The sequence below is a fragment of the Leptosomus discolor genome, chromosome 3 (assembly GCF_034619465.1).
Source record: "Leptosomus discolor isolate bLepDis1 chromosome 3, bLepDis1.hap2, whole genome shotgun sequence".
Taxonomy (NCBI): domain Eukaryota; kingdom Metazoa; phylum Chordata; class Aves; order Leptosomiformes; family Leptosomidae; genus Leptosomus; species Leptosomus discolor.
Genome location: NC_141393.1, coordinates 60,132,799 through 60,157,272, shown reverse-complemented (window position 1 = coordinate 60,157,272; position 24,474 = coordinate 60,132,799). Strand labels below are relative to the sequence as shown.

The following is a 24,474-nucleotide window of genomic DNA, read 5'->3' as shown; positions in this document are numbered from 1 at the left end:
GGTCATAACTGATCCATACAATTTCATCTTAGTTTATAATTTCATTGCAGTGTTTGCTGCTAAGTGCATTCATGCTGGGTTCCAGGTGTGTTTTTCTTTCCCTTCTTTCTTTCTGTTTTTTTTTTCCTTGTGTTTTAATTTCTTTTTTTATTTTGCATAAACTCAGGAGTCTGTCTGCAGCCGTGCTTGAGGGGTGCAGGTCTCCACACGGAAATAACCTCTTGTTTCTTCAAACCTAGGATGGAAAGAGGATGTTTGGCACCTACTTCCGGGTTGGTTTTTATGGAACTAAATTTGGAGACCTGGACGAGCAAGAGTTTGTGTACAAGGAACCCGCAATAACAAAGTTAGCTGAAATTTCCCATAGGCTCGAGGTGAGATGATTGTGGCTGACCTCAAATTCTGTCTGTGAGTTGCAGTTTTAACTATTTTGCATCCATCAGTTACGTCAGAGCTGCGTTGCCAAATTAACCGGAAGCGGTGGAAATGAAAGTCGTTGGTCAAAACCAGCGCTGTGCCTCTTGGAGCCTGATGCAAGGCCGAGCTTAGAGAAACAGGCACTTGGCAAAACAGTTTTTCTGTTTTTCTTTTCACTGTCCCATGCAGTGACCCAGAAGCTGGGCCTGGTGTCTCCTGTCCTCTTGCTGGTGCCACCTCTGCAGGAGACAGGAGGAATGCAGGGAGAGGAGTCCCACAGGTTTTCTTTGATCTTGCAGCAAGAGCTGCAGACCTGCTATGATTGTTTGAGAGTTTGTGGCCTATCCTACAGTGTTTGCATTTCTCTTCAGCTGCCTGGTGTAAATGAAGTGACCTGGGCTTGAAAAAAGGTTGAGATGCTTTTCAGGATCTGACTTTCAGAAAGTATTGCCTTTTGCTGTCATTTTGTTGCCTTCAGATCATGTTCTTCTACTTGTAGTGAATGGGCCTTCTAAGGTGGCTGAATTTCAGAGCCCCTGAGGTGGGACACCACAGATCTGAAGTCTGTTTCAGCTGTCAACAAGCAAAGGCAACTCTGATTAATCTAACTGAGACTTGGGTGCAGCTCCAGGTACCACCCAGTGATCATCTGTAATGGTTAGTCTGGCCTGGTTTTGTGCCGACTAACCTGTGTCTAGACAGTGCCTTAGCACAGTTCGGAGGACATCATGAGTCAGAGACTACTCCCAGTAAGCACTGTGCACAGATGAGGACAGGAAGAGCGTTTAGCAGCATGGCCCTGGGCCGTGCCATGCTACATGTTCGTAGGGCCAGAGGGCAGACCTGGCCCTATTTTATTTGCTGGAATAGATCTGATGTCACGTTGTTGCTCCCAGAAATTCAGCTGAAAGAAGCAGCGTTGTTTTGCGGTTTAAGCACATGAAACTGAGTTCAGAATCCGTCCATTCACCCAGCCCAGCAGAGCCATGCTCTGATGCGGCACCTGATTTCCAGGCAGATCCCAGTTTTCAGTTGAGCTCACAGACACACAGTGAATTCAAATGGCTTGTTCAGAACCACGCAGTGTGTGTGTGTGCAGTTGGAAGGCTCCCGAGTTCTCCCGCCTTCCAGGGCATTAGGCTTGTTGTTTCCTGTTGCCCCTGGAATGCGACTGATTTAATTCTCCTAGGTTCAGCAGATCACATTCAACCCCGGCACAGCTACTGTTGAAGGCATGTGGAGCTTCACCTCCCCTGAATACGCCTTTGTTCCTCCAACCCCCATTTTTCATGGCTGCATTTGATGTTGTCTTTCAATGCATTTGCTCTTGATCGTAGGGATTTTATGGAGAACGGTTTGGTGAAGATGTGCTTGAAGTGATTAAGGACTCAAACCCTGTGGACAAATGTAAACTAGATCCTAACAAGGTAAGAACACAAGTACAGGCTTAGAAGTAGAGCAGGTCCTGAATGTATGCAAATATAATGGGACAAATCCTGCCCTGAATTTTGCCAAGTAGGCAGTGAAATCCACGTACAGAATGTCTTGTGACCGCTTGGGATGAGAGTTGGGGAAAATCATCCTAACAAAGGAATGCAGAATTAGCCATTTCATTCCCTGCCCCAAGCCTTGCCCTTGTAGTGGTTGGTGGGAAGGGAGGAGACGAAAGGACAGCAGAGGCCCAGGCTGCATTTGCCTTTCTCTGTAGTCTCCGCTGAGTGCAAGGAAGGAAGGGAGTCTGCCATTCACTGGCCTCTGGCTTTTTTGCAGCCGCAGCATTTTGTCATTCTTGTGCCATGTCTTTTAAGCATAGCAGAAATAACAGGAGCATGCTGAGGAAAGAGGACTGTGGCTTAGGGCAGGGCATTGTCCACAGGGAAGGAAAGAAACACTTAATGAGAAGAGGGACAGTGAGCTGTGTTTTATCCAGCCCAGAAGCTGCTGAGCAGCTACCAGCACCCCTAGTCCCTGTCAATGTGAGTGTGTTTTTTTCTGAGTAAAGGCAAAAACCAGTCCTAGTTCTTCTAGAGGTGGCTTGAAGTGGAAAGAGAGCAAGCTGGGTTATTGCAGTGCCAAAAAGCAGGGTGCAGGAGTCAGCTCTTCTCCTCCGGCCCCGTACCTCACCCTGCACACCTGGGTTCCTTCCTGCAGGCCTACATTCAGATAACCTATGTGGAGCCGTACTTTGACACGTACGAGATGAAGGACAGGATAACTTACTTCGACAAGAACTACAACTTGCGGCGTTTCATGTACTGCACGCCCTTCACACTGGACGGCCGAGCTCATGGGGAGCTGCACGAGCAGTTCAAGCGCAAAACAATCCTGACAACGTCCCACGCTTTCCCTTACATTAAAACCAGGATAAACGTCATTCACAAAGAGGAGGTGAGGCCTGTGCTGTCAGGGGCTTCTTGTGTTTGAAGCGAAATACTGTACAAGATTGAGGGAAGCGGATGTCGCTGAAACTCATGCATAACGTACTATTGTACATGTAGTTTAATACAATGACATGTCCCTTCACGCCGTCACATGAACACAGAGGCACCTTCCTGGCTGTCGCTGCCCTACCTTTCCCCTCTGTTAAAGATGCAGAAGTTCAGCAGAGAGTGAGAGCAGACAGTGCATGAGACTACTCCCTTTTGGGTTTAAGAATGCCTTGTTTCTATTGAACTTTTCCCTGTTCCTATTCAACCTAAACTAAAACCAGACTGATTTAGTAATGCAGCATGTCCTGCCACCTCTTTCACCAGTGTATCCAGGTCACAGCAGCTGGTATATGTAGGGGCCTCAAGCTTTGTGGTAATGCAGGTTTCTCCCTTCCATTCTGCTTGAACAGCGTGTCCTTTGCTCTGCACTGCAGCTCGCTTGCATGGCCTCAACAGCCCTAGGCCAGTGGGGTCCTGAGGCTTTATAGAGAGATTTATCGCATAGCTGTGTTAATTTTTCAAGGGTAGGTGAGAACTGATGTGATCACAGTGTAAAATGCTTAGGCGCTGACATAGTGCTGTAACACTGGGCAGTTGGTTGTGGTGACCGCAAAGGGACACAAGTCTACCTGCTCAGAAGCAATCTCGGAAAGCGCTTGAGAAACCCAGATGTAGAAACACATTTAAACTTTTTCTTGATGTTGCTAAACCAAGACTGAGACGATGTATTTCTGAAGTGCTTCTGTCCGGACTGTCAGTCCTATTGGTGTCCTCCACCACTTCAGTGTGCCACCCCAAAGTGACCTTGGTGTTTCTGAAAGTCTGTGTCCGGTTAGCAGATTCAGCTGTAACAGGCATCCTCTGTTCTGGCTACTTGCTTAGATCATTTTGACGCCCATTGAAGTTGCCATAGAGGACATGCAGAAGAAAACACAGGAATTGGCTTTTGCAACCCACCAAGACCCTGCGGACCCAAAGATGCTGCAGATGGTGCTGCAAGGATCAGTAGGTACCACAGTAAATCAGGTGAGGACCACCATCCCAGTTGGAGACACCGGGGTAGTATATGTCACTCAGTGCAGTGGGTACTCAGCATTGGGCCTTATTTCTAACTTACCGTGGATTTTTTTCCCCATTCAGTCTATGGGATATGTTTGAGGTCACTGGTAGGTTGAGACTAGCTGTTCTCAGTGACTTTGCCGTTTGAGTAAGAGTCCTGAAAATGTGGTTATATCAGGAAAGTGGCTGAGAAGAGACAGCCCTCCCTCAATTGTCTGCTTCTTCCTGGCATTCACAGTTGTTTCTGCCTGCTTCTCCTTCTCCCTTAAAAAACAAAAACAAAACAAAACAAAAAAACCCCACAACCAAACCAGTTTTATTACTTTCCCTTTGGTTAGCCAGGCTCTAGTGGGTGGAAGTGGGATTGTGTCCTGTTGTGGTTTTTGAACAAAATGGAAAGCAAAACTAGTGAATGGTGAAAAATTGAGGAAAAACTGAGGGAATGTGAGTAAAGCTCTACTGATACCCAAGCTGGAAAAAAGTCAGCTGGAGTTTCAAGTTCTGGATTGAGTTTGCAGTGCTGGCAAACATTTCCTTGATTCCATTTGCATTGTTTAAACTTTGTCTTAGTTGTGAGTTGAGCAAACTTTGTCAAGAGACCTTATAAGAGAAAACAAATTTAGAATATCTGCGTTTTCTCACACTCTTTTCCAAAAGTAGAGTTTTATTTAAAACAACAAAAAGCCTAAAAGAGATTCCATTGTCATGGTGTTTGGTGATTTATGCCAGATTTACCAGCTGCCATTCTTCAAGATGCATTCTGTAAGGAAATGTTGCATTTTACAAATGTTGGCATGTGCAAGAAGTTTCTCCAGTGTGGATATGACAGACGGTTCTGAGAAACTTACTTTTTCTCTTCTGCTCCTAAAGGGACCATTAGAAGTTGCCCAAGTTTTCTTGTCTGAAATACCCAATGATCCAAAGCTCTTCAGGCATCACAACAAACTACGGCTTTGTTTCAAAGACTTCACAAAAAGGTATGGAGTATTGTCTTCAAACCGCCTGCCAGGTGCAGTTATTACTACCACATCAGGCAGGGACGTGTACAGTAACACGTGGGGCAGCCAGAGAGAGGAGTGTTCGTGTTGTAACTCCACCTGTCCAGTTTCCATATGCAGCTGTATTCCTCAGCTGCCCAGCTGGTTCCCTGTTTCTCTGGTGCTGCTGGTCCATGCCTTAAGGGGCTGAAGTCGTTTGGCTTTGCTGTTTATCAGGAACAAATTAGTGATCACAGTTCAGTTGTGAACAACTGTTCCTGTTTCAGAAAACACAACTAGCCATGCTGGCACAAATGAACTCACAGTTTGGCAGGGTCAGGAGCAACTGCTGGACTGGCCAGGAGAGTTGATTTCCTTCTGAAGATAATTTCTCCACACAGAATGGAAGCATGCTGGCAGAATTCTCTCAAGACATGTGCTGGCTGCTCTGCTTTCCTCTTGAGTAATGCAAACTTCAGTGTCAGTCCAGCATCTTTTGCAAGCACCAAGGAATTTAAAAAAAAAAAAAAATTGAAATAAGAATGTTCAAAGCAAATAGATCCAGTGACAACATAGATTTCCCATGTCGTAAACGGCTTCGATGATATAGTTCTTTTCATACCCTTTGTTTAAATTACATCTTTGCAAGTAGAAGAGTTGCTGATGAACATCTCAGTCTGCTATTTACTAATCTTTCCTGAGGAGAGCAGTAGATCTATCCATCTTTAAATCCTCTTGGACTGGAAGTGGCTGTGTGGAGATGAGCTTTTCATTTCTCTTCAGAGAGGATAAACGTAACTGGAGAGTAAATTAAAGTAAAAAAGGAGTTGTCGCTCTGAAGTGAAATGGAAATTGGAAATATGACACCCTCTTTCCCCATGGACACCAAGCAGTTTAGCCGAGTCTTTTATTACTCAAAAGACAAGATGGAGAAGGATATTATGTGTCATCCCAGAGGAACAGAATTAATTTTTTTGCACTCGTAGATTATCAAGTCTGTAGCAAGCAGGTCTTTTTTTATGTGCCCAAGTTTCACAGGCTGTTGTTTTCTAGATGCGAAGATGCCCTGCGCAAGAACAAGAGCCTGATCGGTCCAGACCAAAAGGAGTATCAGCGAGAACTTGAAAGGAATTATCACCGGTTAAAGGAAGCTCTCCAGCCTTTGATAAACAGAAAGATCCCACAGTTGTATAAGGCAGTGCTGCCGGTTACTTGCCACAGGTGGATATTTGATTTTACTCTTTTAGCAAAGATAAGGAGAGTGTAAAACTTGGGACTGGGGTGTCTGATCTTCCTGTGAACCTGTGACATCCATTTGTTTTCTGTTACGGCTCTTTTGGCTTAGTCCATCCCTTTCCCCTTCTGTCCTGACTTCAGAGCACATCCCCTTCCCAGCAGTTATGGTAGGTGCTGTTTGCAGTGGTTCCTTTTGTTCCTGATCTATGACAATTTTTTTTTTTTTTTTTTTTTCATCCTGCATCCCATTTCTTTTAGATTCAAAACCACTCTCGGTGTGGCAGGACTTTGACACTTGTTCGTTCCCAGTGAAACTGGGGTGAGGAGCTCAAGGGGCAGGCAGGGTGCAAAAATAGTTGGTGTCTTCCATGCTGGAAGACCGGTAAGCTGGAGTCTGGGCTCTTTGTTTGTCTGCAATGAGACTGAACGTAAAAACCCTGCTGGGAAGGTGTGACGCAGGTTAGAGCCTGTATCACTGTAATCCCCTGGCACCAGCTGCGGCTGATCAAGGGGGTCTTTGGGTGTGTCCGTGCCGTTGGTTTAGGAGAACACAGCCCTGGTCTTGAACCTCTCCTCATGTAAGTGGTGTTCAGAGGTAAAGAGCCATGGGGAGCACAAAAAATGTTGTGAAAAGAGAAACTTAGCAAAAATACACTATAAAAAGAGTGAGACATAGTGCTGTATGAAGAAGGAAATGAGTATTCCCAGCTCACACAGCAGTGCTTAATGGTGTTTCTGTAGCTGAATTTGATGTATTTTTCTGTCTGCTGCACACTGCAGCAAGGTGGCCTTCCCTCATTACCCAGGTTCATGACATTTTAAGGTCGCTCCAGATCATGTTCTGTGTGCTAGCTGTTCTCTGCCAGAGTCAAAGTTCTCACTGGCTGGGAGTACCAGCGCTTCCCTCCCCACTCAGGTGGGAACCTCACAAGTGCTTCTGTTGTGGTAATTACTTTCTAAGCTTGTGAAATTTAGCCTGTGCAGGGAGTCTAATACAGGTATACCAGGCAAATTCCACTTAGCGATATATTTGAAAGACTTAAATGAGATTTCAGTAGTGCAGATGGTTTGAGCTGCTTCTCTGCGTACACATGAATTAAACTTCCTGTCAGCTTTCATGTCAGTAAACCTTGGGCAGCTGAATGATCCCAATTAATTTGAAAAGTAATGAGGTAATGTCAGTGGACTTAATTTTTTGTAGTAGCTAGCTGTAGAAAATACTGGAAATCAAGTACAGAATCATTCATCTGATGAGGCTTCTTATTTCATCATGGAAAATATGAGCTCATCATTGTATTTTCTCTCCCTCAGAGACTCCTTCAGCAGGATGAGCCTTCGCAAAATGGATATCTAAACAAGTTAAAAACCAAAATAAAAAAGCACTTAAAATTAAGGTTTTGAAAAGAGAGAGCCTTGTTGTCAGCGCTGGGAATCAAGGAAGTTTTATTGTGAAATAAAACTTGGACTTCATCCTGGACATCCCACACACCTCTTCCTCCATCAAAGTGTTCAGTGGCCAAAAATCATTCTGAATTGTCAAATGTAGACTTATCAATGTTTGAAAAAAATTCATGACAGTGGTATCCAGAGTATTGGTGATAAGCTGTAAACTTACCTGTTTTTTAAGGCATTTTTATGACTCAAAGGTACACTAAACGCATTTACCTTTATTTATAGCATTACCTAATGTTAAATTTATTTACTTTTAGTTCATATATTTAATTTATATTAGGACCATACGCCAATGCATTTTTGAAGTTTTTAATGTAGTGATGATGGTTATTTTGATGGTACTATTAAATATGTGAATGTTTACACTTTAATTCCCTGTGCGTTGGACTTCAGAGCTCGCCGTCCTTGGGAAAAAGGTTCAGAGAAAGGTAAGTCTTACAGTAACACTTCCTAACCAATGGTGATTTTTTTTTTATTTTATCCCTATCCTTTTTCCTTTGTAACTCTGAACACACGTTGCTCCAAAGAAAAATCATTCCATCTGTAGCCATTAGAAGAATGGGGGCACGTCTTGTTACCACTTTACCTCCTTCAGTACCAGCGAGGTGGAGTTTCAGCATGACTTCTCTGTGTACGTGGTCATTGCCACCAGCTAGGAAGTCCAAACAGCAGCACAGTAATCTCCTCGTAACGTTGAATGTGCGATGCAGCTTAGCAGTGTACATGCGACTAGACTGCTTTTTATGTCCCTCTTTCAATTTAAAAACTGATTTCGTAGGGAAAAAGAACATAAAATGGTATCACAGTTTAAGTCAAAGCTTACGTAGAAAGCATTCTTTGCGTTGTTATTTATGTAAAGAAAAACATCTGGTTTACAGCAGTTATTTTGGTGGCTAACACAGCCCTTCAAGGAAATGTCAGAATTGGAGCTGAGTACACAGATCCTAAATCTGTCCCTTTATATTTTTCCTCTCTGTATTGGGCAAGGTCCCTTGGAATAGGTGGTATGTGATTAAACACAAGCTTATTCTCTCTGTATAAATACCTAAATAGGCATACATATATACATATATTTAAAAACCCCAACAAATTTGATAAATGTACTTTGATATATATATATAAAATATAAGAAAAAATTTGGGGATTATACATGAGCTTTTAACATGGCAAACTTCCACTTTGTATTTACATTTTGAAACCTGAAGTTTTTCCCTTCAATTCTCACATACACATTCCTGTATGTTAGAAGGTGCTGGGTGGGGTTATTTCTTTGGGGCTCACCCCCCTTGTTTTAGCATCTGTAGCTGCAGCAAGTGCCCACCTTTCTGCATCAGCAGGGAGGGGGGCGGGGGTTATTATTTTTAGTGGGTGCCTGTCAGTGTGCTGGATGATGCATGCTCGCTGCTGAGCAGGGCTGGAAAGGCACTGTGTTTCAAAGCCACCAGGGGCTGTAGGTGCATGGGATGGCACCCAGCAAGGTGCTGGCTATGGCCAAGGGCTGTGCTGGGGAAGGGAAAGTGGTACTGCCAGTTCTTGCTCCCTCTCTCATGCTCGTAGCTTCCCAACCGTGGTGCTTTTTGGTGGCATAAGCACGGTGCTGTTCTCAACGTGCCAGTGTCTGACCGTTTCCCTTGAACACAAGCAATCCTGAACTGTGCTATGGGTTATAACAAGGAAGTCTGCAAGGAGTTCTTGCATAAAGAAAACTACTACTCTGGCCTGAGTCTCCCCACCCTGAGGGAGAACAGTTAAGAGTAAGAAGAGTAAGAATTTCCATAGTGAAAAATACTAAGGAAGGCAGGAGCAGCTTTGCAAGAGATTTATATGAGGAAGCATGCAAAATATTTACGAAGTGACAAAGGGGAAACAAATGCTAATAGCCATGAAAGAATGGAACTGTAATTCCTTGTATATTATTGCTTCAGCTAGGAAAGCACCTATTTTAATCCAAATTTGTATAAATATCCTTTGATTTACTGGGTGGCCCCATGTTGTCATAAACTGGACTGGCTTACCAGTACATAGAGCTCCACCATTGTGTCAAACTTAAGTGCAGTGTCATGGGAAGCTCAGATTGGGCAGCCACATTTTGTTTTCCCTTGCAGGGAACTCCAGGCCATGTGCAACACAGGACTAGTTACTGTGGCAGGCAGCTAGCTCCAGAAGGGGGGCAAGTGCTTTACTTGAGTAAGTCACAAAAAAAACCACCCCCTACTCTCCACTCGTATGCCAGAGGAGTGTTTTTTCATTCAGCATATTCCAGCTGATGGTGTTTGCTGTTCAGCCACCTACAAAGAATGTTTCTCTCAAGCTGTACACCCTGATGGAAGACAGCTGTGTGTAATCACACTGCAGCCACTATTTTGTTGAACATAACTGCATTTTGTTTCCTTGGAACAGTTCCTGTTCCTGCAGTTGAATGAAAAAGATAAGCCTTGGGTCAAATGTGGAAAAATATACTTTCATTTGCAGGCTGAAATTCAGTAAACCCCCATACTGCAGGCAGTTAAAAAAAAAAAAAAAGAAAAAATAGCATTCTGTAAGGTGATTTGGCTGCCCTTGCAAGGTAAGATTACAGTGGTGAGTTGGGTTGTTTTTAATGTAGCTATTTCTTGGTTTAGACTATGAAATTATTTACTGTAGTGACAATGCTTTGGAAAAGGGAGAGGTCTTGGTGTGTTTGTAAATTCCAGACTTTTCTCCTCTGCTACTCTACTCAGAGTAGATAATTACTACATCTCTATTCAGTTATGAGTTTATAAGCAGCTCTAAACTTAGTCCAGCCTTTATCACACTGTTTCTTACTGACAGCACAAGCTTTCTAGGCTGAAACATACTCTAGTAATAAATCATCTAGGAGCCACTGCAAGATCAAGGCCTGTACAAAAACCAGAGGTCCTCCATAACATGGAAAATACACTATTTTTCATTATATTTTTCATGAGTTACCTCAGTGTTTCTACTATATTATAATAAAAAGATTGTAAAAAAATAAGTATTGCAGAATAAACTAGGTAGAGGTTTCTAGGGATTTTCCTGTAAATAAATTTGTATTTGAAAAAGTTTAAATATATCCAGAAAACTAGGGCATACTCACATCTTGTGTACCTTTCCTTGTCTCTCTCTACCGCAGCACTTCATGCCATTCCCTCCATCCTGTGTCAGCAGAAGTAAACACTCATCCTATTTTTTGTCATATTTTTAAGATTTCAATTGTCTGCAGTTTATAAGATTCGCCTTCACATTTAGATGATTTAGGATTTTAATCTCTAGTATTTAGTGCCAAACATTTCACTTGTTTTTACAATAATCTCTATCCCTTTCCTCTTGCCTCTGGTCATCAGGTGCCTTCAAATGAGGATACGCTGGACAAGAATCAGTTAAAAAACAGAGAATGTTATGTTGTTTTTTTTTTTTAAAGTGCTTTGAATCTTCCATTTCTCTAAGGAGTTTCCCAGCCTGTCTGTAACACTGCCCAACCGCTTCCCGCTTTTCCCTCTCCAAACACGGAAGTCTGACCTAGTCATTTCAGATGCATATCATAAATTTTTATTTCATATATACATTCGTAACAAACCATCAAAGCCAAATGCTTTCATTTTCCCACGTTTCAATGAGCTCTGAGTACAAATTAACTGTAGTAAGATCACCACTAAGTTCCAAATGCACCCAAACAGATATGCATATTAGAGGGCTTTACTCTTAAAAGTACAAAATTATTTTAATTACACTACACACTCCCCCTGTTTTGAAGTATTAATCACACCTATTTACACTTTGCCCATTTAACACCTATGCAACATGATGCAAATGAGACCATTCAAACATTTCTATGAAGTTCTGTTCCTTCCAATACACTGAACAAGGTTACAAGAGCCTTTCCCTGTGCTTCAGGTTGCACCGAGCAGTATAGAACTGGATAAGGAGAATAAACCACATCACTTACCTAAAGACTAAATATGAAGGGTTACTTCCCAAGTTACAAAAATACACAACTTCTGATGAAATTTGCTAGTTAATATACATTTACTCCAGGATATGAACACAAATAACTTTTATTAAAAAAAAAAAAGCTAATAATACAATAGGCATGTCTGAGACCTAGAGTTGTGTTAAAACCACTACCGTGTGCTGTAGGCATCATTTAGGAACTATACAAATTGGTATTTCTAAAAGGTAATATCACTATTCTCCAGCATAAAAGTTATTATGCGAGTTAAGTTCTATGTAATGGTTCATTAATTCAAGTTGAGCCACTTACACCAAACAAAAGAGACCAGAAACTTTATGATCCAGTAGCTTAAAAAACAAACAGCTGTTTCTTCCAGGTAGTTTTAATGCAAATCCCTAATATTTACAGTCAAAATACAGTATCACTCTACAATTTTCTTATAAAACAGTAGGTAAGGAGTCGATGTGGATGACGAAGTCGGAGAAAGAGAATTCAGAAAGTCCTTTTCTTCTGTAACCTTCACCTCGGAATCATCAAAAAGCAACCACTTCCCTTCATACTCTTTCAGGCTCTGCAGTACACACAGAGCTTTGTTTTCTAGTCCACTGGAAGCAACACCGTTTTGCTCTCTGTGTTCGGTGCTGCACTCCACGCTCCCGTTACTACTGCTAGATTCGGGATTTCTGCTTTCAGCAACTACGCTAAGAAACTTCTCGGGGTTAGCCGGTTTGTTGTACAGGTCGCAGTCGGACTTGCTCTTCTGCCCCCCAAGAAGTCCGACAGCTTCCATATTCTTTTTGTTCAGCACTTTACCTGGCTGTGCATTTCCATTGACTCTAAAAGAGACTTCACCATCATCGTAGTCTTCAGCAACAGTTCTTGCCTCCTCCTCGTTCAGCGGCTCTGGTTTAATCATTTCGTACATTTGGTCGGTGATGAAGTTTCCCTTATCTAACTCTAGGCTATTAAGATCTGTAATTTTGACAGAAGCTGTGTAGTGTCCACTGCTGATCGTAATGCCGCTGTGCATTACCACTGCAAATAATCCATAGGTGTCGTTGGTCGGCTTCGTGCTCCATTCTTCTAGTGACAGTTTGAGAGGTGTCAGTAAGGGAGTGTTTATCTTGGATAGTCCACCATAGCAATCAAACCTTCAGAAGAAAGATAAAGTTAATCCTCTTGCCACCACAGCTCACAATCAATATTGCTTCAAGTGCCCCACATACTGTATCTATAGTCTTTTCCTTCCATGAAAGGGACGCAGGCGAGCTGAATGTGAGAAGTTGCTCACTTTTCAACTGGCTTAGCGTGAGCGTCTGCCCCAGGCACCCCTGTTCAGTAAAGGCATTTTTAGGAGTACCTATAATGTCAAATCTTACAGCCTAGTAACTATGCAGTTTTAACTGTTTAAGAACTTCCCTTTTTCTGAAGTATCAACTAAAGTTAATTTTTAGTGACGATAAAAGGAGTTAACCTAGTTGGTATCATTCGTGCTTCTATGCACAAATACTTGCGCTTCTTCCCAGACACCATCCTGCTTTCCAGATCAAAAAACAAAACACTCTTCCACATCCAAGACTGAAGTAAGCAGGGTTGGGTTGGGTCTTTTTTTTTTTCCCCCCCAAACCTTTGAAAGAGTCATTTACTAAATAAGGGAATGCAAATCTATTTTACTTTCAAGTAGCTTTAGTGTCACCAAGTAATTTTTCTCAGATCATCTTGGTGCACTATAGTGTACTGCCAATGGTAAAGCAGTGCTTATCTGAGGATAAGCAAGTAACTAATACTTGCTTATTATGAGGGAGTCTTCATTCACTGTTCTATGTTATCCAGGTTTTTTAAACAGCTATCTGGCTGATTTACTTCAGAAAAGCACCAAGCATTCCATGAATGTTTAGCATTTCAGTCACAGTGAACAAATTTACAATGAGAAAAAGTTTTTAAGTCCTTTCATTGCAATAAGTGTTGGGCCTTTTACTTCACTGTGTATTTGCCTCCTTGAATGATTCTGATCTGACATGATTTACATATTGCATCAGCCCCATTTAATTCACCCCTTTATTTAACAACATGTTATCATGTCCTAATAGATTTCAGTGATGATTCAGTCTTGCTCAACTGTTGGGGTGTTGTAGGGAAAAATACAGGAAAAAACCCTGTAAAACTTGGTTTCCAAAGCGCTAACTACTATTATTCACTTGCATTTTATCAAAAGAATAATTATCTTTAATCCAATGAAACTGTAGACATGGCATACCAGTATAAGCATAATTGCAGAAACAGAATATTCTGTTTTACTGGGTTTAGTTTTGATTCTGCTGTGCTTCTAAACATTCCACTCATGCTCACAGCCATACACCCTCATCAACATAAATACATTTACACGCACACAGATGTCCTCAGTCACTCAAGTCTAATTAATTGAAATCTCACTTTAGACCTAGGCTTACCATAAACATTTGACTACACCAAAAGAGACACAAAAGAGCATATAAATAAAACTGAAATCTTCTGAAAATCCCTATTATTAGTAACCAGAAATAGAGATATTCAGAAGAGAATCAAGAAACAGAGAAACCGCTTGCTGATACTCGAGATCAGAAATCCAGTTCCATTCAAGCACACTATGACAATCATATTAACAGAAAACATCAAAAAACAGGCTCTACCTTTCTTCTGAATGAGATCCAGCACCAGAAAGATTTGGAGAGGAGGAAATAAGAGAGGAAATCTTTTCCTATTAGCTTTTTGTTCTTCTTAATGATAAGAATCTGAAGACAGAAAAATTGCATGCCAAGTACTCTGCCTCCTCTGACTGATGCACAGTAGTTCATACACAACAAACTCGATTTCTGCAACTACATCTTTCGAGGCCATAAATTAGTGGAACTTCACCTGTGTACTGAATTAATTAATACCTGAAGTTATCGTAGACCCTTAAAGACTTAAGCTATTTTACTGCAACACTTTTAACACATAAGGATGTGACATACTCCAGATAAAAGATTTCCAGTGGCATATGCACGGCTGTCACCAATTAGCAAATGTGACTGTAATAATTACTAAAATAAGCCTTTTTTTTTAAAAAGTTTTTAAAAAGTCACTTGCTCTTACTGATACCATTTCACAAGACAAAATTCTCATTTTCTCATCAATTGTTAAATTTATATAGTGGAAATGCCTAATTAGATGTTACCAGTTACACATTTCTTCTTCCCAGTCTGAGCACACACGGCCTAACATTTCCCCACATGTGCACTTGCCAAAGAGAATTACTTATCTCCAGGCAAGCTGGTTTTCACACTGGCTGCTTTATTTAAAAAAAAAAAAAAACACAACAAAACAAAACAAAAAACTTTGCAAGCCAGCAGCTAGAAGAGATGAAGCAAATCCAAATTAACTGCAAATATTTACATTACCTTTCCCCTTGGCTTCATTTCTCTTCATTTATTTAAAACTCAGTCATCAGAAAACTCAGTCAGGCACAACTGAGAAGCAGGCCAGATTTCAAAAGCTTTTATGTGATCTAAGAAAAGTTGTATGAAGATTCTCAGTTTAAAAAATAAAAAATATCTTAGTTTAAGGCCAGCAAAGCAGTCTGTTACTACATTTAGGGCAAACCATTGCCATCTGATGTATGATGAGAGCAGCAGTTGTACAATAAATATTACAAGTTTACATAAGCCAATCGGGGGATGCTCCATCAAAGCTCATCGTTCAAAAACCACCGTGAGTCTGGATACTACAGAGTAAGCCGGTGCTTTGGTTTACTAGCTTCAGCTCTTCCCCACTTAATTCGCAGCTGTGCTTTATTACTCCAAATTGAGGTGTTTAGAAATGACATGGTTTTGCCCAAGATAAAACATCCGAGCCAAAACCCAGGAAACAATCTCCTAAGCAGTTTCAGCTTCATCACAGACTCCAGTTCTACATGAGTTTTCCACTCTCACATTCTTAATCTCTGGCTGCTAGCACTCGGCAGAAACTGTATGACATGATTCAGAGGACACAAGAGACTGGGTTCAGCCTGACCCAGATACAGGTCTGAGTATTTTGGAGCAAGGACCTGAAATTTGCCAGGACAGAACAAGAGATGGAGATGGCTGGTTAACCTGCAAGTACTTCCTCATAGGAACAAGAAGTAGCAAACTGAAGATAATATTCAAGTTTCCGTTCAGGTGGACATCTGGGTTGTGTCTTTTTGAATGGCCTAGAATCTTACCAGGACACCCGCTCACACCAAGGGCTACCCAACGACAGCACTACAATTTTTAAAAACTGCAACTTTTTCCTCTGCCTTGTTGTGACAGTCAAATGTTATGGAGAACAATGAAAAGACACTCCTGTATGTTACAATCCTAGACTTGTATGAAGAGATCTTAGCAGACGTTACAGACACAGGAAGTTTCCTTTCTACTTTGTCAGAAACCTAGATGCTCCTAAAACCAAATAGTAAAATCAGGCAGAGCAAGAATTCTAGTTTTAACAATCTTAGCAAACTACCTGTAACAGTTTCTTAATATAATTCTTCACACTAGTTCCTTTACAAATCTAATTTATACTGGCCCCAGCTATCAGCACTTGTTTATAGTGTCCTCTGACAAATCGCCTGATGACTTACACTTTGCCTCAGTATAGTGCCAAAGGTCCCATGCACTTCAAGTTCTAAAATATATTGGTGACACAGATATTATAGACTAAATTCGATGGAAGACTTCATGCATTAGACTTCCTGCTGGCAAGGTGGCTCGGAAGGTCTAAAGCCAACCAAAATGGAAATGCAAACCACAGGGAACCGGCTGGATAAAAGGTGAAACTACTTTGTGCCTGAACAACTTACTGCACATCACAGAGCAGCTCAGTGCTAAGTCTCAGAAGTGTCCCTAGCCACCAGGTAATACAACCCAGGCTGCAGCAGAGAGGTGTGCCTGGCTATCTGGAACAGATGTCAGCCAGGGGGAAGGATGCTGAAACCAACACAAGTTTATCTTCTCTTCCTGCATCTGGCAAAGTTAACGCAGGCAGCAAGAGTTGTGTTTCAGTGAACGCCAGGAAAAGTTGAAAATACAGGCCCAGTCAGCAAATGTTACTAGAATTGTACAGTCACTCTCAAAACCACAATTAATGGCGCAACTGTTTTCTGAAGGATCTGAGGTAATATTTTATCATCTAAGAGAAGTTTAAAACACTGAAGAAGACAGAAAGCTTCATCAGGATAATCTCAGTGGAGAAACAGAGTTTACTGCAAAATGCTGTGCATAAAGTGTCATGGCATTGTTTCATTTGTGTACAGTACTGTAGGGACAGGGGGGTTTTTTGGTTGGGGTTTTTTTTTTTTTTCCTCCCTTCACAAAGAAAATCCCTAAATTCCTAAATATCAGAAAAGGTAAAGAACACTCTCATAAGAATAATGTCTTTCAAGAAATAAGGAATCCCTACAGTATATAACATCAAACTGATTGCTCAGCAGTTGAACATCAATGGCATCGGTATTCCATATTTTCCAGGATTTCTGTATGGTGTGTTAGATCTTTACAATGTTTATCTCCTGATTTTTTTCCTGAATTTTAGTACTCGCGTTCAGTTAGAGATCAAAGTACTGCTAGCTGTGACCATAAAATGCAGTTTTGTTCCCATTACTCGTTCTGCTAGAAGTAATGAAACTAAATCTCCTCTAAACTCACACGGACAGGTGACATTAAAATAAAGTTTTAAGAAACATCAGAATATCAGGCTGTCGCAAGAATAGACATAAAACAATTTTTGTTCAGAAGTCTAGTGGAAGTATATTCTCCCAGAGATAATTTTTGCCAGCAGAAAGCCTTTATGAAATTAGGGGCTGTCCCCCACTGCTTTAAGTTAATTTTGATTTAGAAATTCCCTTTTGCTTTTGGAAAAGTTACAAAACATTTTCATCTCTTCTGGTAAGATTTCCCGTCCAACAGCACACTGTTTTGTAATGTAGTCAATGTGGATACTCACTCTAAGCCACTAGCAGCAAAGCACTTCAAATGAATTGTTATAACTTCAGGCATTTTATCAAATAAAAGGCTGCGTTCTGCTTCTGTGTAATGATGGCAGTTTTCGCAGAAGTATTTGTCCTCTCCCACAATCCTTTCCACTGAGGCAAACTGTGAAATTGCCCATTTAAGAGTCTTCGTTTCTGTTTTTGGCTCTGGAGAAACTATAAAAGAGAGTCATTACATTCAGAGGTATGCTGTTACTTACATCTCCGATCCCACCAGAATAACAACGAAATACGGCAAGTAAGACATGTTCCAAAACTACTATCAACACTGTAAAGAACACTCAATGGGTACGAAACAGAAAATCTGTTCAAATCTTTGAATCATTTCAGGAAGCAATGAAAATATCAATGAATGGATATTATTACTTAAAATCTATGGTTTTCCCAAAGCTCGTCGTCAAAAGGCACGTACTAATTCTGTTGTCATGTCTGGACATCGGGTGCGTGTATTCGAGACCAGAATGTCACTCAACAAGGCAAAGCTCCAGAAGAACCACAAAGTTCCCTTTCCCTTCTTACACTTTGCCTCCCAACAGCTTCACGCTGCTGCTGACAAGATCGCCTGCGCTGTCGGTAGCACTTCACGTATGAGCACCACCACGCGCACTTTGAAGTCCTTTAGCAAAACAAGGAGGGCAAAATTAGTCAAAGCTGCTCCAAATTTAGTCCATGGGAACCAAAATTAATGTCTTTCAAATTTTGAATTTCAAAATGTATGGTTGCCATGCTTACTTTTGAAAAGAGCTAAAAACTAAGCCTAGATCACTAAAATTTGTGAAGAATACCAGAGGACTAACATTTACAAATATAAAACAAATGCTATTATGGTAACAACAGTCTAAAATACTGAAAAACTGATTTTTTACAGTAAAGTAATAAAAAAAAAAAAGCTAGTTTCTCATTTATTTTATTTTTTGAGAAAAAAATGCATAGATTATTTCTTGTAAAATGAAGAAAAAGCAGAAGAATTTCTTATCCAGGAAGAAAGAGAAGTCCCAAATCAAAGAAAATACCTATTTATAAGCAGGAAAACACATACGTAAGTGAAGGAGTGTAAGCAGTCCACGTTATGTGTTAAGGTCTGAAACAATTTTAATACTGTCCGGATCTGTCTACATCATCACTGTTTCCAAAGTCTAAAGTTAATCAGAAGAGATAACAGAGCAGCCTCTGGTTTTAACCAGCACAAACAGGAGCGGTGTTCCTTGATAACTACGGCACCGTCCTTCCTCCATTGCTGGCTGAAGCACAAACATTCGTCACAACCCTTTTGGATAATTACTTACTTTCAGAACTCTCTTCAGGTTTAGAAAGTTCATCTTCTTGAACTGGAACACTGATGTCCTGAAAATCTTCTCTTCTTTCAGTAAAACACTCACACTCCAAGCATCTTGTCCTCAGTACTAACTGGCCCTGGAACAGTTTCTCCACTAGTTCAAAAACAGCCAGCTCGGTACCTAGAGAAAGTAATGCCAGATCACTTATCAAGATGGATTTTATTCAAAAGACACTTCAGAACCTAGCTATCCTTCTTGGAAAAATCACTGTGTTACAGACATGGCCTTCTAGGGATTCCAGATAGGAATAAAAAAAACCCCGAACCCAAAACCGCTTATCACAGGCAATTTTCACAGTATCATAACTAAACAGGGAGCCTCTTTGCCCTCAAAGTTTAATTTCTGTTAAACCTAATCTTAAAATTAAGGTCTCGTTTTATATGTGAAGTGTGACGCCGTTAATTCTGGAGAGTTTGTGTTTGCCACCAACACGCTGCCTTCTTAGTACAGACAATTGTCAGCCTCCTCAAGGAACATCAACGCCTGTGGTTTTGCCTGGTTTCTGTTTATTCTCAGTCCTCTCCTCCAATACTTTCTAAAACTTGTTGGCCAATTTTAGTCAAATCTGTTGGAGAAATACAGATCTCAAAACAATTCTGCATTCCTTCACATCTTTATAAAGATTGGTGGGTGGATCAGAAAGTTCCAAATTAGAGAGTACTGAATTCATTCCCTCAACAATGGGATCCCTCAAAAGATGAAACAAGGCATCTTGTTTCATCGACAGGAACAAAATCCACACCTGCCAGCCAATTAGCATATATAACACATCCACATCTTTCCTAGCTCTTGGGCAGGCTGGAAATACGGAAGGACTGAAGAACAGGGAGGAAAGGAGAGGATATTGTTCACAAAGACTTGGGACACAAAGCCACTGCCAATGGGGTTTGATTCTGTTTGCTCCTGAACGTGATCTCCCTTTACATCTTGAGTCCACTTGCTACTTCTATGGAGGACAAAAATCAGTGGTAATACAAACCTGGTAATATTCGGCCTTTTTGGTTTTGTTTTTTATATATTGTACAATGATTAAATAACGTTAGAGAAATATCTCTTAAGATCTAAGCTAAACAGGATCAAGTTATAAAAAATTTACAAACATGTATTAAAAAAACCCTCTCATTCATAAAAAAACTTCAATTCCTGAAAATATAATTTTGTATTTAGAGAGCTCTGCCAGCTACGCAGTCTGAAGGCTGACTTCCCACACACAGTAATTTCTTACACTGATTTTAAGCCCACACACTTGTTCACCAACCTTCCTTTTTTGGTTCTTTTTCAGTTCCTTTTTCATTATGGCTTTCCACAGCAGACGCTGGGTCATGATATTCTTCTTTAATATTGTTGCCGTTTTCACACTTTGCAGATGACTCTTCAGGCTCACAGTCATTGTATTCTTTCCCCGGGTCTTTGGATCCCAAGTTTGTAGTTAACTTCCCTAGACTATAAAATTTAGACAGAATACTAGGCTGTTTGCATGAAGATTTTAACCAGTTTAATCTAAGCCGTGACTTCTTCTGCGTTGGCTTCGCACTCTCATTTTCACTGGAGCACTTGGCAATGGCATCAGTTGGATTTTCTAGCTTCTCTCCTGTTGCTTTCCTCTTCGACCTGGTTTGTCTTTGATTTTCTTCTGCTGCAATTTGCTCTTTCGATACTTTGGATTTCTTCTTCGCATTGCCACCCTCAGCATCACTTTTTCTTTTCCCGTTTCCTTTGAGCAGCTTGTCTTCAGCTACCTCTCCACCGTGGCTACTCGCTAAGTTCTCCTCCTCCTCAGCAGGGCTGCCAGTTCCATTGGTCTCAGTATTCTGATTAAGCTTTTCCTCCAGTTTAGCTGTAGGCTCCTCCATGGGCAGTTTGTTCAATTCTTCCTTCTTCAGTAGCTGACACGTTTCTTGAATGTTACCCAGGATACACTGCAGAACTTCCTGGGCATCATGCTGCAAGTAGCCTTCATACATCGGGTTGAGCTCTCTAGTAAAAGGAAATGAGCAAAGCAATGACGACTAGTTACTCTCTGCTAACTGGCTAACAGGATCCGAGATTTAATTTAGGGAATTTAGGTATAAGAGTGGGGGCTCTGCAGGCCTAGAGAGAATCCTCTCTGTCACAGACAGCCAAGGGAAGGGGGCTACAGCCTTGTGCGTTTAAACACACATGCGATCGCAACCCAGCAGTGGTCCTTCTCAGGTGAACGATACTCACGCTTCAGGCTAAATACTGTCTTAAATCCACAGCTGGATTTAAATTATATTCTTACAAAAATGAAAATTTACTTTCAAGTTTATGGCATCATAAGGGTAACCATAAACACGAAAAACTTCCTGTAACGATGCCCCAAATTTAAGACCGTCTACCTTCCACGAGCCTCTAATGCTGTGCTGCACAATGATAATGACCTCAAAACTTCAGGCAAAAATTCTGACAACGTGTTTAAAGTAATTTGTACCTAAGGGTATTCAGCAGCCTTCGTGGCTGAGTAGCAAGTTCATCTGTGTATTTTTCTGGATTTAAGAGAAAGCTGGCTTGAAGCTGCTCAACTGAAAGAATCAATGAGTGCAAACTGCAGATTAGTTCGTAACTTGCCAGTGGATCTTCTTTGCAATTTCCCTGCAATAACAACATATAAAAAGAATAAAAATACTTGCAGTTTTTTGTCTGTAACAAGCAGTTAAATTTTTTTTCTCCTGCCCTCATGTAGTTTTCAACAGTCATTTGACAAATTTGGTTTTGTCTGCTATGGGAAGCAGATGAATTTCAGACAATATATTGCTCTTTTGCCAGTAGAAAACAAATACAAAAGCCAGACTAGCCGTTATTTTAAAAACCCAAACCATCTTGGCCCAAATTCCACCCACTCAAAGTACTGTATCATAATTATTTTAATGTCAGAAGCACCCCGCGGTATCTCTTCTAATTAATTCTGATGAACTTAAGACTCATGCTTACAAGTTTACAGACATCCTGAATGCTCAAGTTTGAACACAAGTTCAAAACAACTCAGATGCACCTTTACGTGTAGAAAACAATACCACAAAAAAGACAAAACAGAAGAAATCACAGTTAAATTTTCATTAAGCTCCTGCCACAGCCCCACTCCCACAGCGACAAGTGAAGGAACGTGTTGGGAGACAGATTACCTTTTCTGCTTTCTGCTCTCCTTCATCCTTCGAAGATTCTTTCTTCTTCGAAATGATATTATATAAATGTTTTACTCCAGTTTTAAAACCAGGACAAAAATACAACACCTGAAAGCAACAGTTTAAAACAAGAGAATAATTGGTGAAGCAAGGAGTTACTCCACATACATACCCACATTTAGGATCAAACTAGCTCTGCCTCTCCCAAGGCCACTGCCCGGCACGCAAAGGTGCAAGATTATTCATAGCAGGGAGGTCACAAATCACCCGATCGAGGCAACAACCACACACACATTTCCTGCAATATCATTTCCCCCCCCGCCCACTGCAATTGGATTCCCTTCACACTGCACCCCGACATCTACATATCGAACTGTGAATCTCATCCGCTTGTGCTTAACCAAACGGAAATCATCTTTTCGAGGCCCCTGAACGCGACCTTACCTGAAGTACGCTGTTAAGGTAACAAGTGTTACCCAGGTTGTTCAAGCCCACGAAAGGCAACATGTTGTCTTTTTTCTCACAGCTAACGAGTGAGGGAGGCTGTGCTGCAGGAACCACCTGATCACTATTAAATGGAAAAAACAACGCGTAAGACACAATTTTTGAAAACGACTCCTCCTGGTATGCACACACATCTCTCTCCCGGCCACCTGAGCTGGCTTAATGACCAATGACCAATATACACCAAAATACATGACCAAAATCAGGACAAAGTGTTTCTGGGAATCCCCGTACGGCTACTCTGGGCACTCAAAGACAGGCCGCTCAACTCTAACGCTGCTCCGCAAACACAAAGCAGGCAAATCTGCTGTTACTTCCAATATATATTCTGCAAAAAATGTCAGGAGACCAACTTAAGGAACCAAAAGAAGTTCTCTTTAAAATACTTTTCTATGTTCTCTGTTCATTCCTAAGGCAGCACTAAGAAAATGTGTCTAGCACATTATTTTCTATTGCTGTCCCCAGCTCCAGATTCACGTCACTTCATTTCTGGATGCAAACCAAAAGGATAAAAACAGAAAAACAAAATGGAACCAATGAACCCAGCACATTATAGACAGTGATAATGCACCAGACTGACACAACAGAACCAAATTTTAAAGTCTCCAATACATTTGTAATTGACCACGATGAAGCAATTTTTCCCATTCAAATTTCCTCGCTAGTTGCGATGAAACAGGTTGACAGATTCTCTCGGGGCCTGAAACACCCTAACGAATGACAATGAGCAGCGCAATCGATCCTTTTACTTGCAGCAGAAACAACCTTTAAAAAAACAATGCTTTTTATTAAAATTCATTTTGCAAACCCCTACATTTTCATATAATTTAAATAATTCAGCATCAGAACCACCACCTTACGTTAACTGCAAACAAGCTGACTTCTTCAAGTTTTTAAAAAGTTTTCACCAGCCACCTGAACATCCACAATGTGGCAAACTTGTTTTCTTAAAAGTAAACAGTCATAGAAATCCATTATAGCGACTAGCTAGTTCTGTTTGATTAACCTGGCTTAAGGGTTTATTTAGTTCATGTTCGAGCGCATCCTCACGCGAGAAGGGACAACCTCAGCGAGCGGATGGCGCAGCGCTGCTCATCCATTCCACCAAACATAACTCTTGCACAGCTACCAGACCACTTTCACAACAGAACCAAAAAACGCTTATGCGGAGCGAAACTCATTACATACATCTCAGAGCCTCTGAATTCTGAGCTCTTTTGTTCATTTTCCTGGGACTCTGTGAAATCCAGCGCTCTTTTCGCTTCCTTTTTTTGGAAGAGCTTCAGCGAAAGCCTGTTCTTCTTCGAGGGGCTCCCTCTCACAGGCCCGGTGCTGTCACTCGGCAAGACGCCGGGCATCTTTCCTGGCGGGCAGGTGCGCGCGGGAGGCGGCCGGCCCGGCCGGGAAGCTGCTCTCGGCGCTCACACCTGGCACGGACACACACACGAGTCGCTATTTACTCGTAGTGCGGGCAGCAGCAACGGGCGCCGGAGCAAAGCACGGCCCCCCGCCCCGCGCTCTGACAACCGCCTCCCCTCCTCGCCAGCACCGCCCGCACCTCCCGCCGCCCCGCGCCCTCACAGTCCCGCCCGCCCACCCGGGAGGGCCGCTCGCCCGCCGACGGGGATGGCGCGGCGGGCCCGGCCCGGCCGCCGGGAGCGGGCCCATGGGGGCGGATGGCGGCGGCGGCAGAGCCGCCCCTCCTCACCGCTACATGTTGGCACGGCACGGGCCGCCACCGCCGCCCGCCGGTTGCTATGGAGACCGCGAGGCGCCCCGGCGCCGCTCTCCCCGCCACGGGAAACTTGGCGCGTTTTCCGCGCCGCCAGGACCCGCGCCCTCACCCTTCCTCGCGCCCAGGCGCTCGCGGTCGCCCCTCTCAAACGCCGGAGCGGAAGCCGCCGACGGCTCCCGCCAGAACGGAAGGGCCATGGTGACGG

At 42.0% G+C, this 24,474-nt stretch overlaps 2 protein-coding genes across 9 annotated transcripts in view; one reads left to right on the top strand and one right to left on the bottom strand.

The window, feature by feature from the left end:
* Positions 1-7,472, top strand: part of DOCK7 (dedicator of cytokinesis 7) — a 107,758-nt gene extending 100,286 nt beyond the window's left edge. For 4 of the 7 annotated variants that reach the window (XM_086462150.1, XM_086462146.1, XM_086462147.1 and 1 more), the window contains 7 exons: positions 249-374; positions 1,755-1,844; positions 2,569-2,805; positions 3,729-3,872; positions 4,776-4,882; positions 5,936-6,103; positions 7,430-7,472. In XM_086462150.1, coding sequence (XP_086318276.1) covers positions 249-374; positions 1,755-1,844; positions 2,569-2,805; positions 3,729-3,872; positions 4,776-4,882; positions 5,936-6,103; positions 7,430-7,472 — 915 coding nt within the window. Of the gene's footprint in view, positions 1-239; positions 375-1,754; positions 1,845-2,568; positions 2,806-3,728; positions 3,873-4,775; positions 4,883-5,935; positions 6,104-7,429 lie in introns of all 7 variants that reach the window. The other 3 variants (XM_086462148.1, XM_086462149.1, XM_086462143.1) reach the window with 1 other exon arrangement.
* A 3,701-nt stretch (positions 7,473-11,173) lies between these two features.
* Positions 11,174-23,892, bottom strand: USP1 (ubiquitin specific peptidase 1). 2 transcript variants are annotated; one of them, XM_086462911.1, is made up of 9 exons: positions 23,723-23,892; positions 22,475-22,598; positions 22,031-22,138; positions 21,340-21,500; positions 20,146-20,864; positions 18,837-19,007; positions 17,505-17,706; positions 12,170-12,673; positions 11,174-12,127 (listed from the first exon to the last, which is right to left on the bottom strand). In XM_086462911.1, the coding sequence occupies exons 1-9, from the start codon at positions 23,890-23,892 to the stop codon at positions 11,944-11,946; spliced, it is 2,343 nt and encodes a 780-aa protein (XP_086319037.1). In that variant the 3' UTR covers positions 11,174-11,943. The 2 variants fall into 2 exon arrangements, with proteins under 2 accessions (XP_086319037.1, XP_009956745.1); XM_009958443.2 differs by having other exon boundaries at positions 11,174-12,673.
* Between the last annotated feature and the right edge of the window lie 582 nt (positions 23,893-24,474).

Bases quoted from the DNA above. Each gene is read 5' to 3' on its own strand.
- USP1 (XM_009958443.2), bottom strand. From the start codon at position 23,892: ATGCCCGGCGTCTTGCCGAGTGACAGCACCGGGCCTGTGAGAGGGAGC. The intron at 22,599-23,722 runs GTATGTAATGAG...TCCATTTAATAG, and splicing joins GAATTCAGAGGCTCTGAGAT to TGATCAGGTGGTTCCTGCAG. The intron at 12,674-17,504 runs GTGAGTATCCAC...TTTCTTCTGAAG, and splicing joins TTTGCTGCTAGTGGCTTAGA to GTTTGATTGCTATGGTGGAC.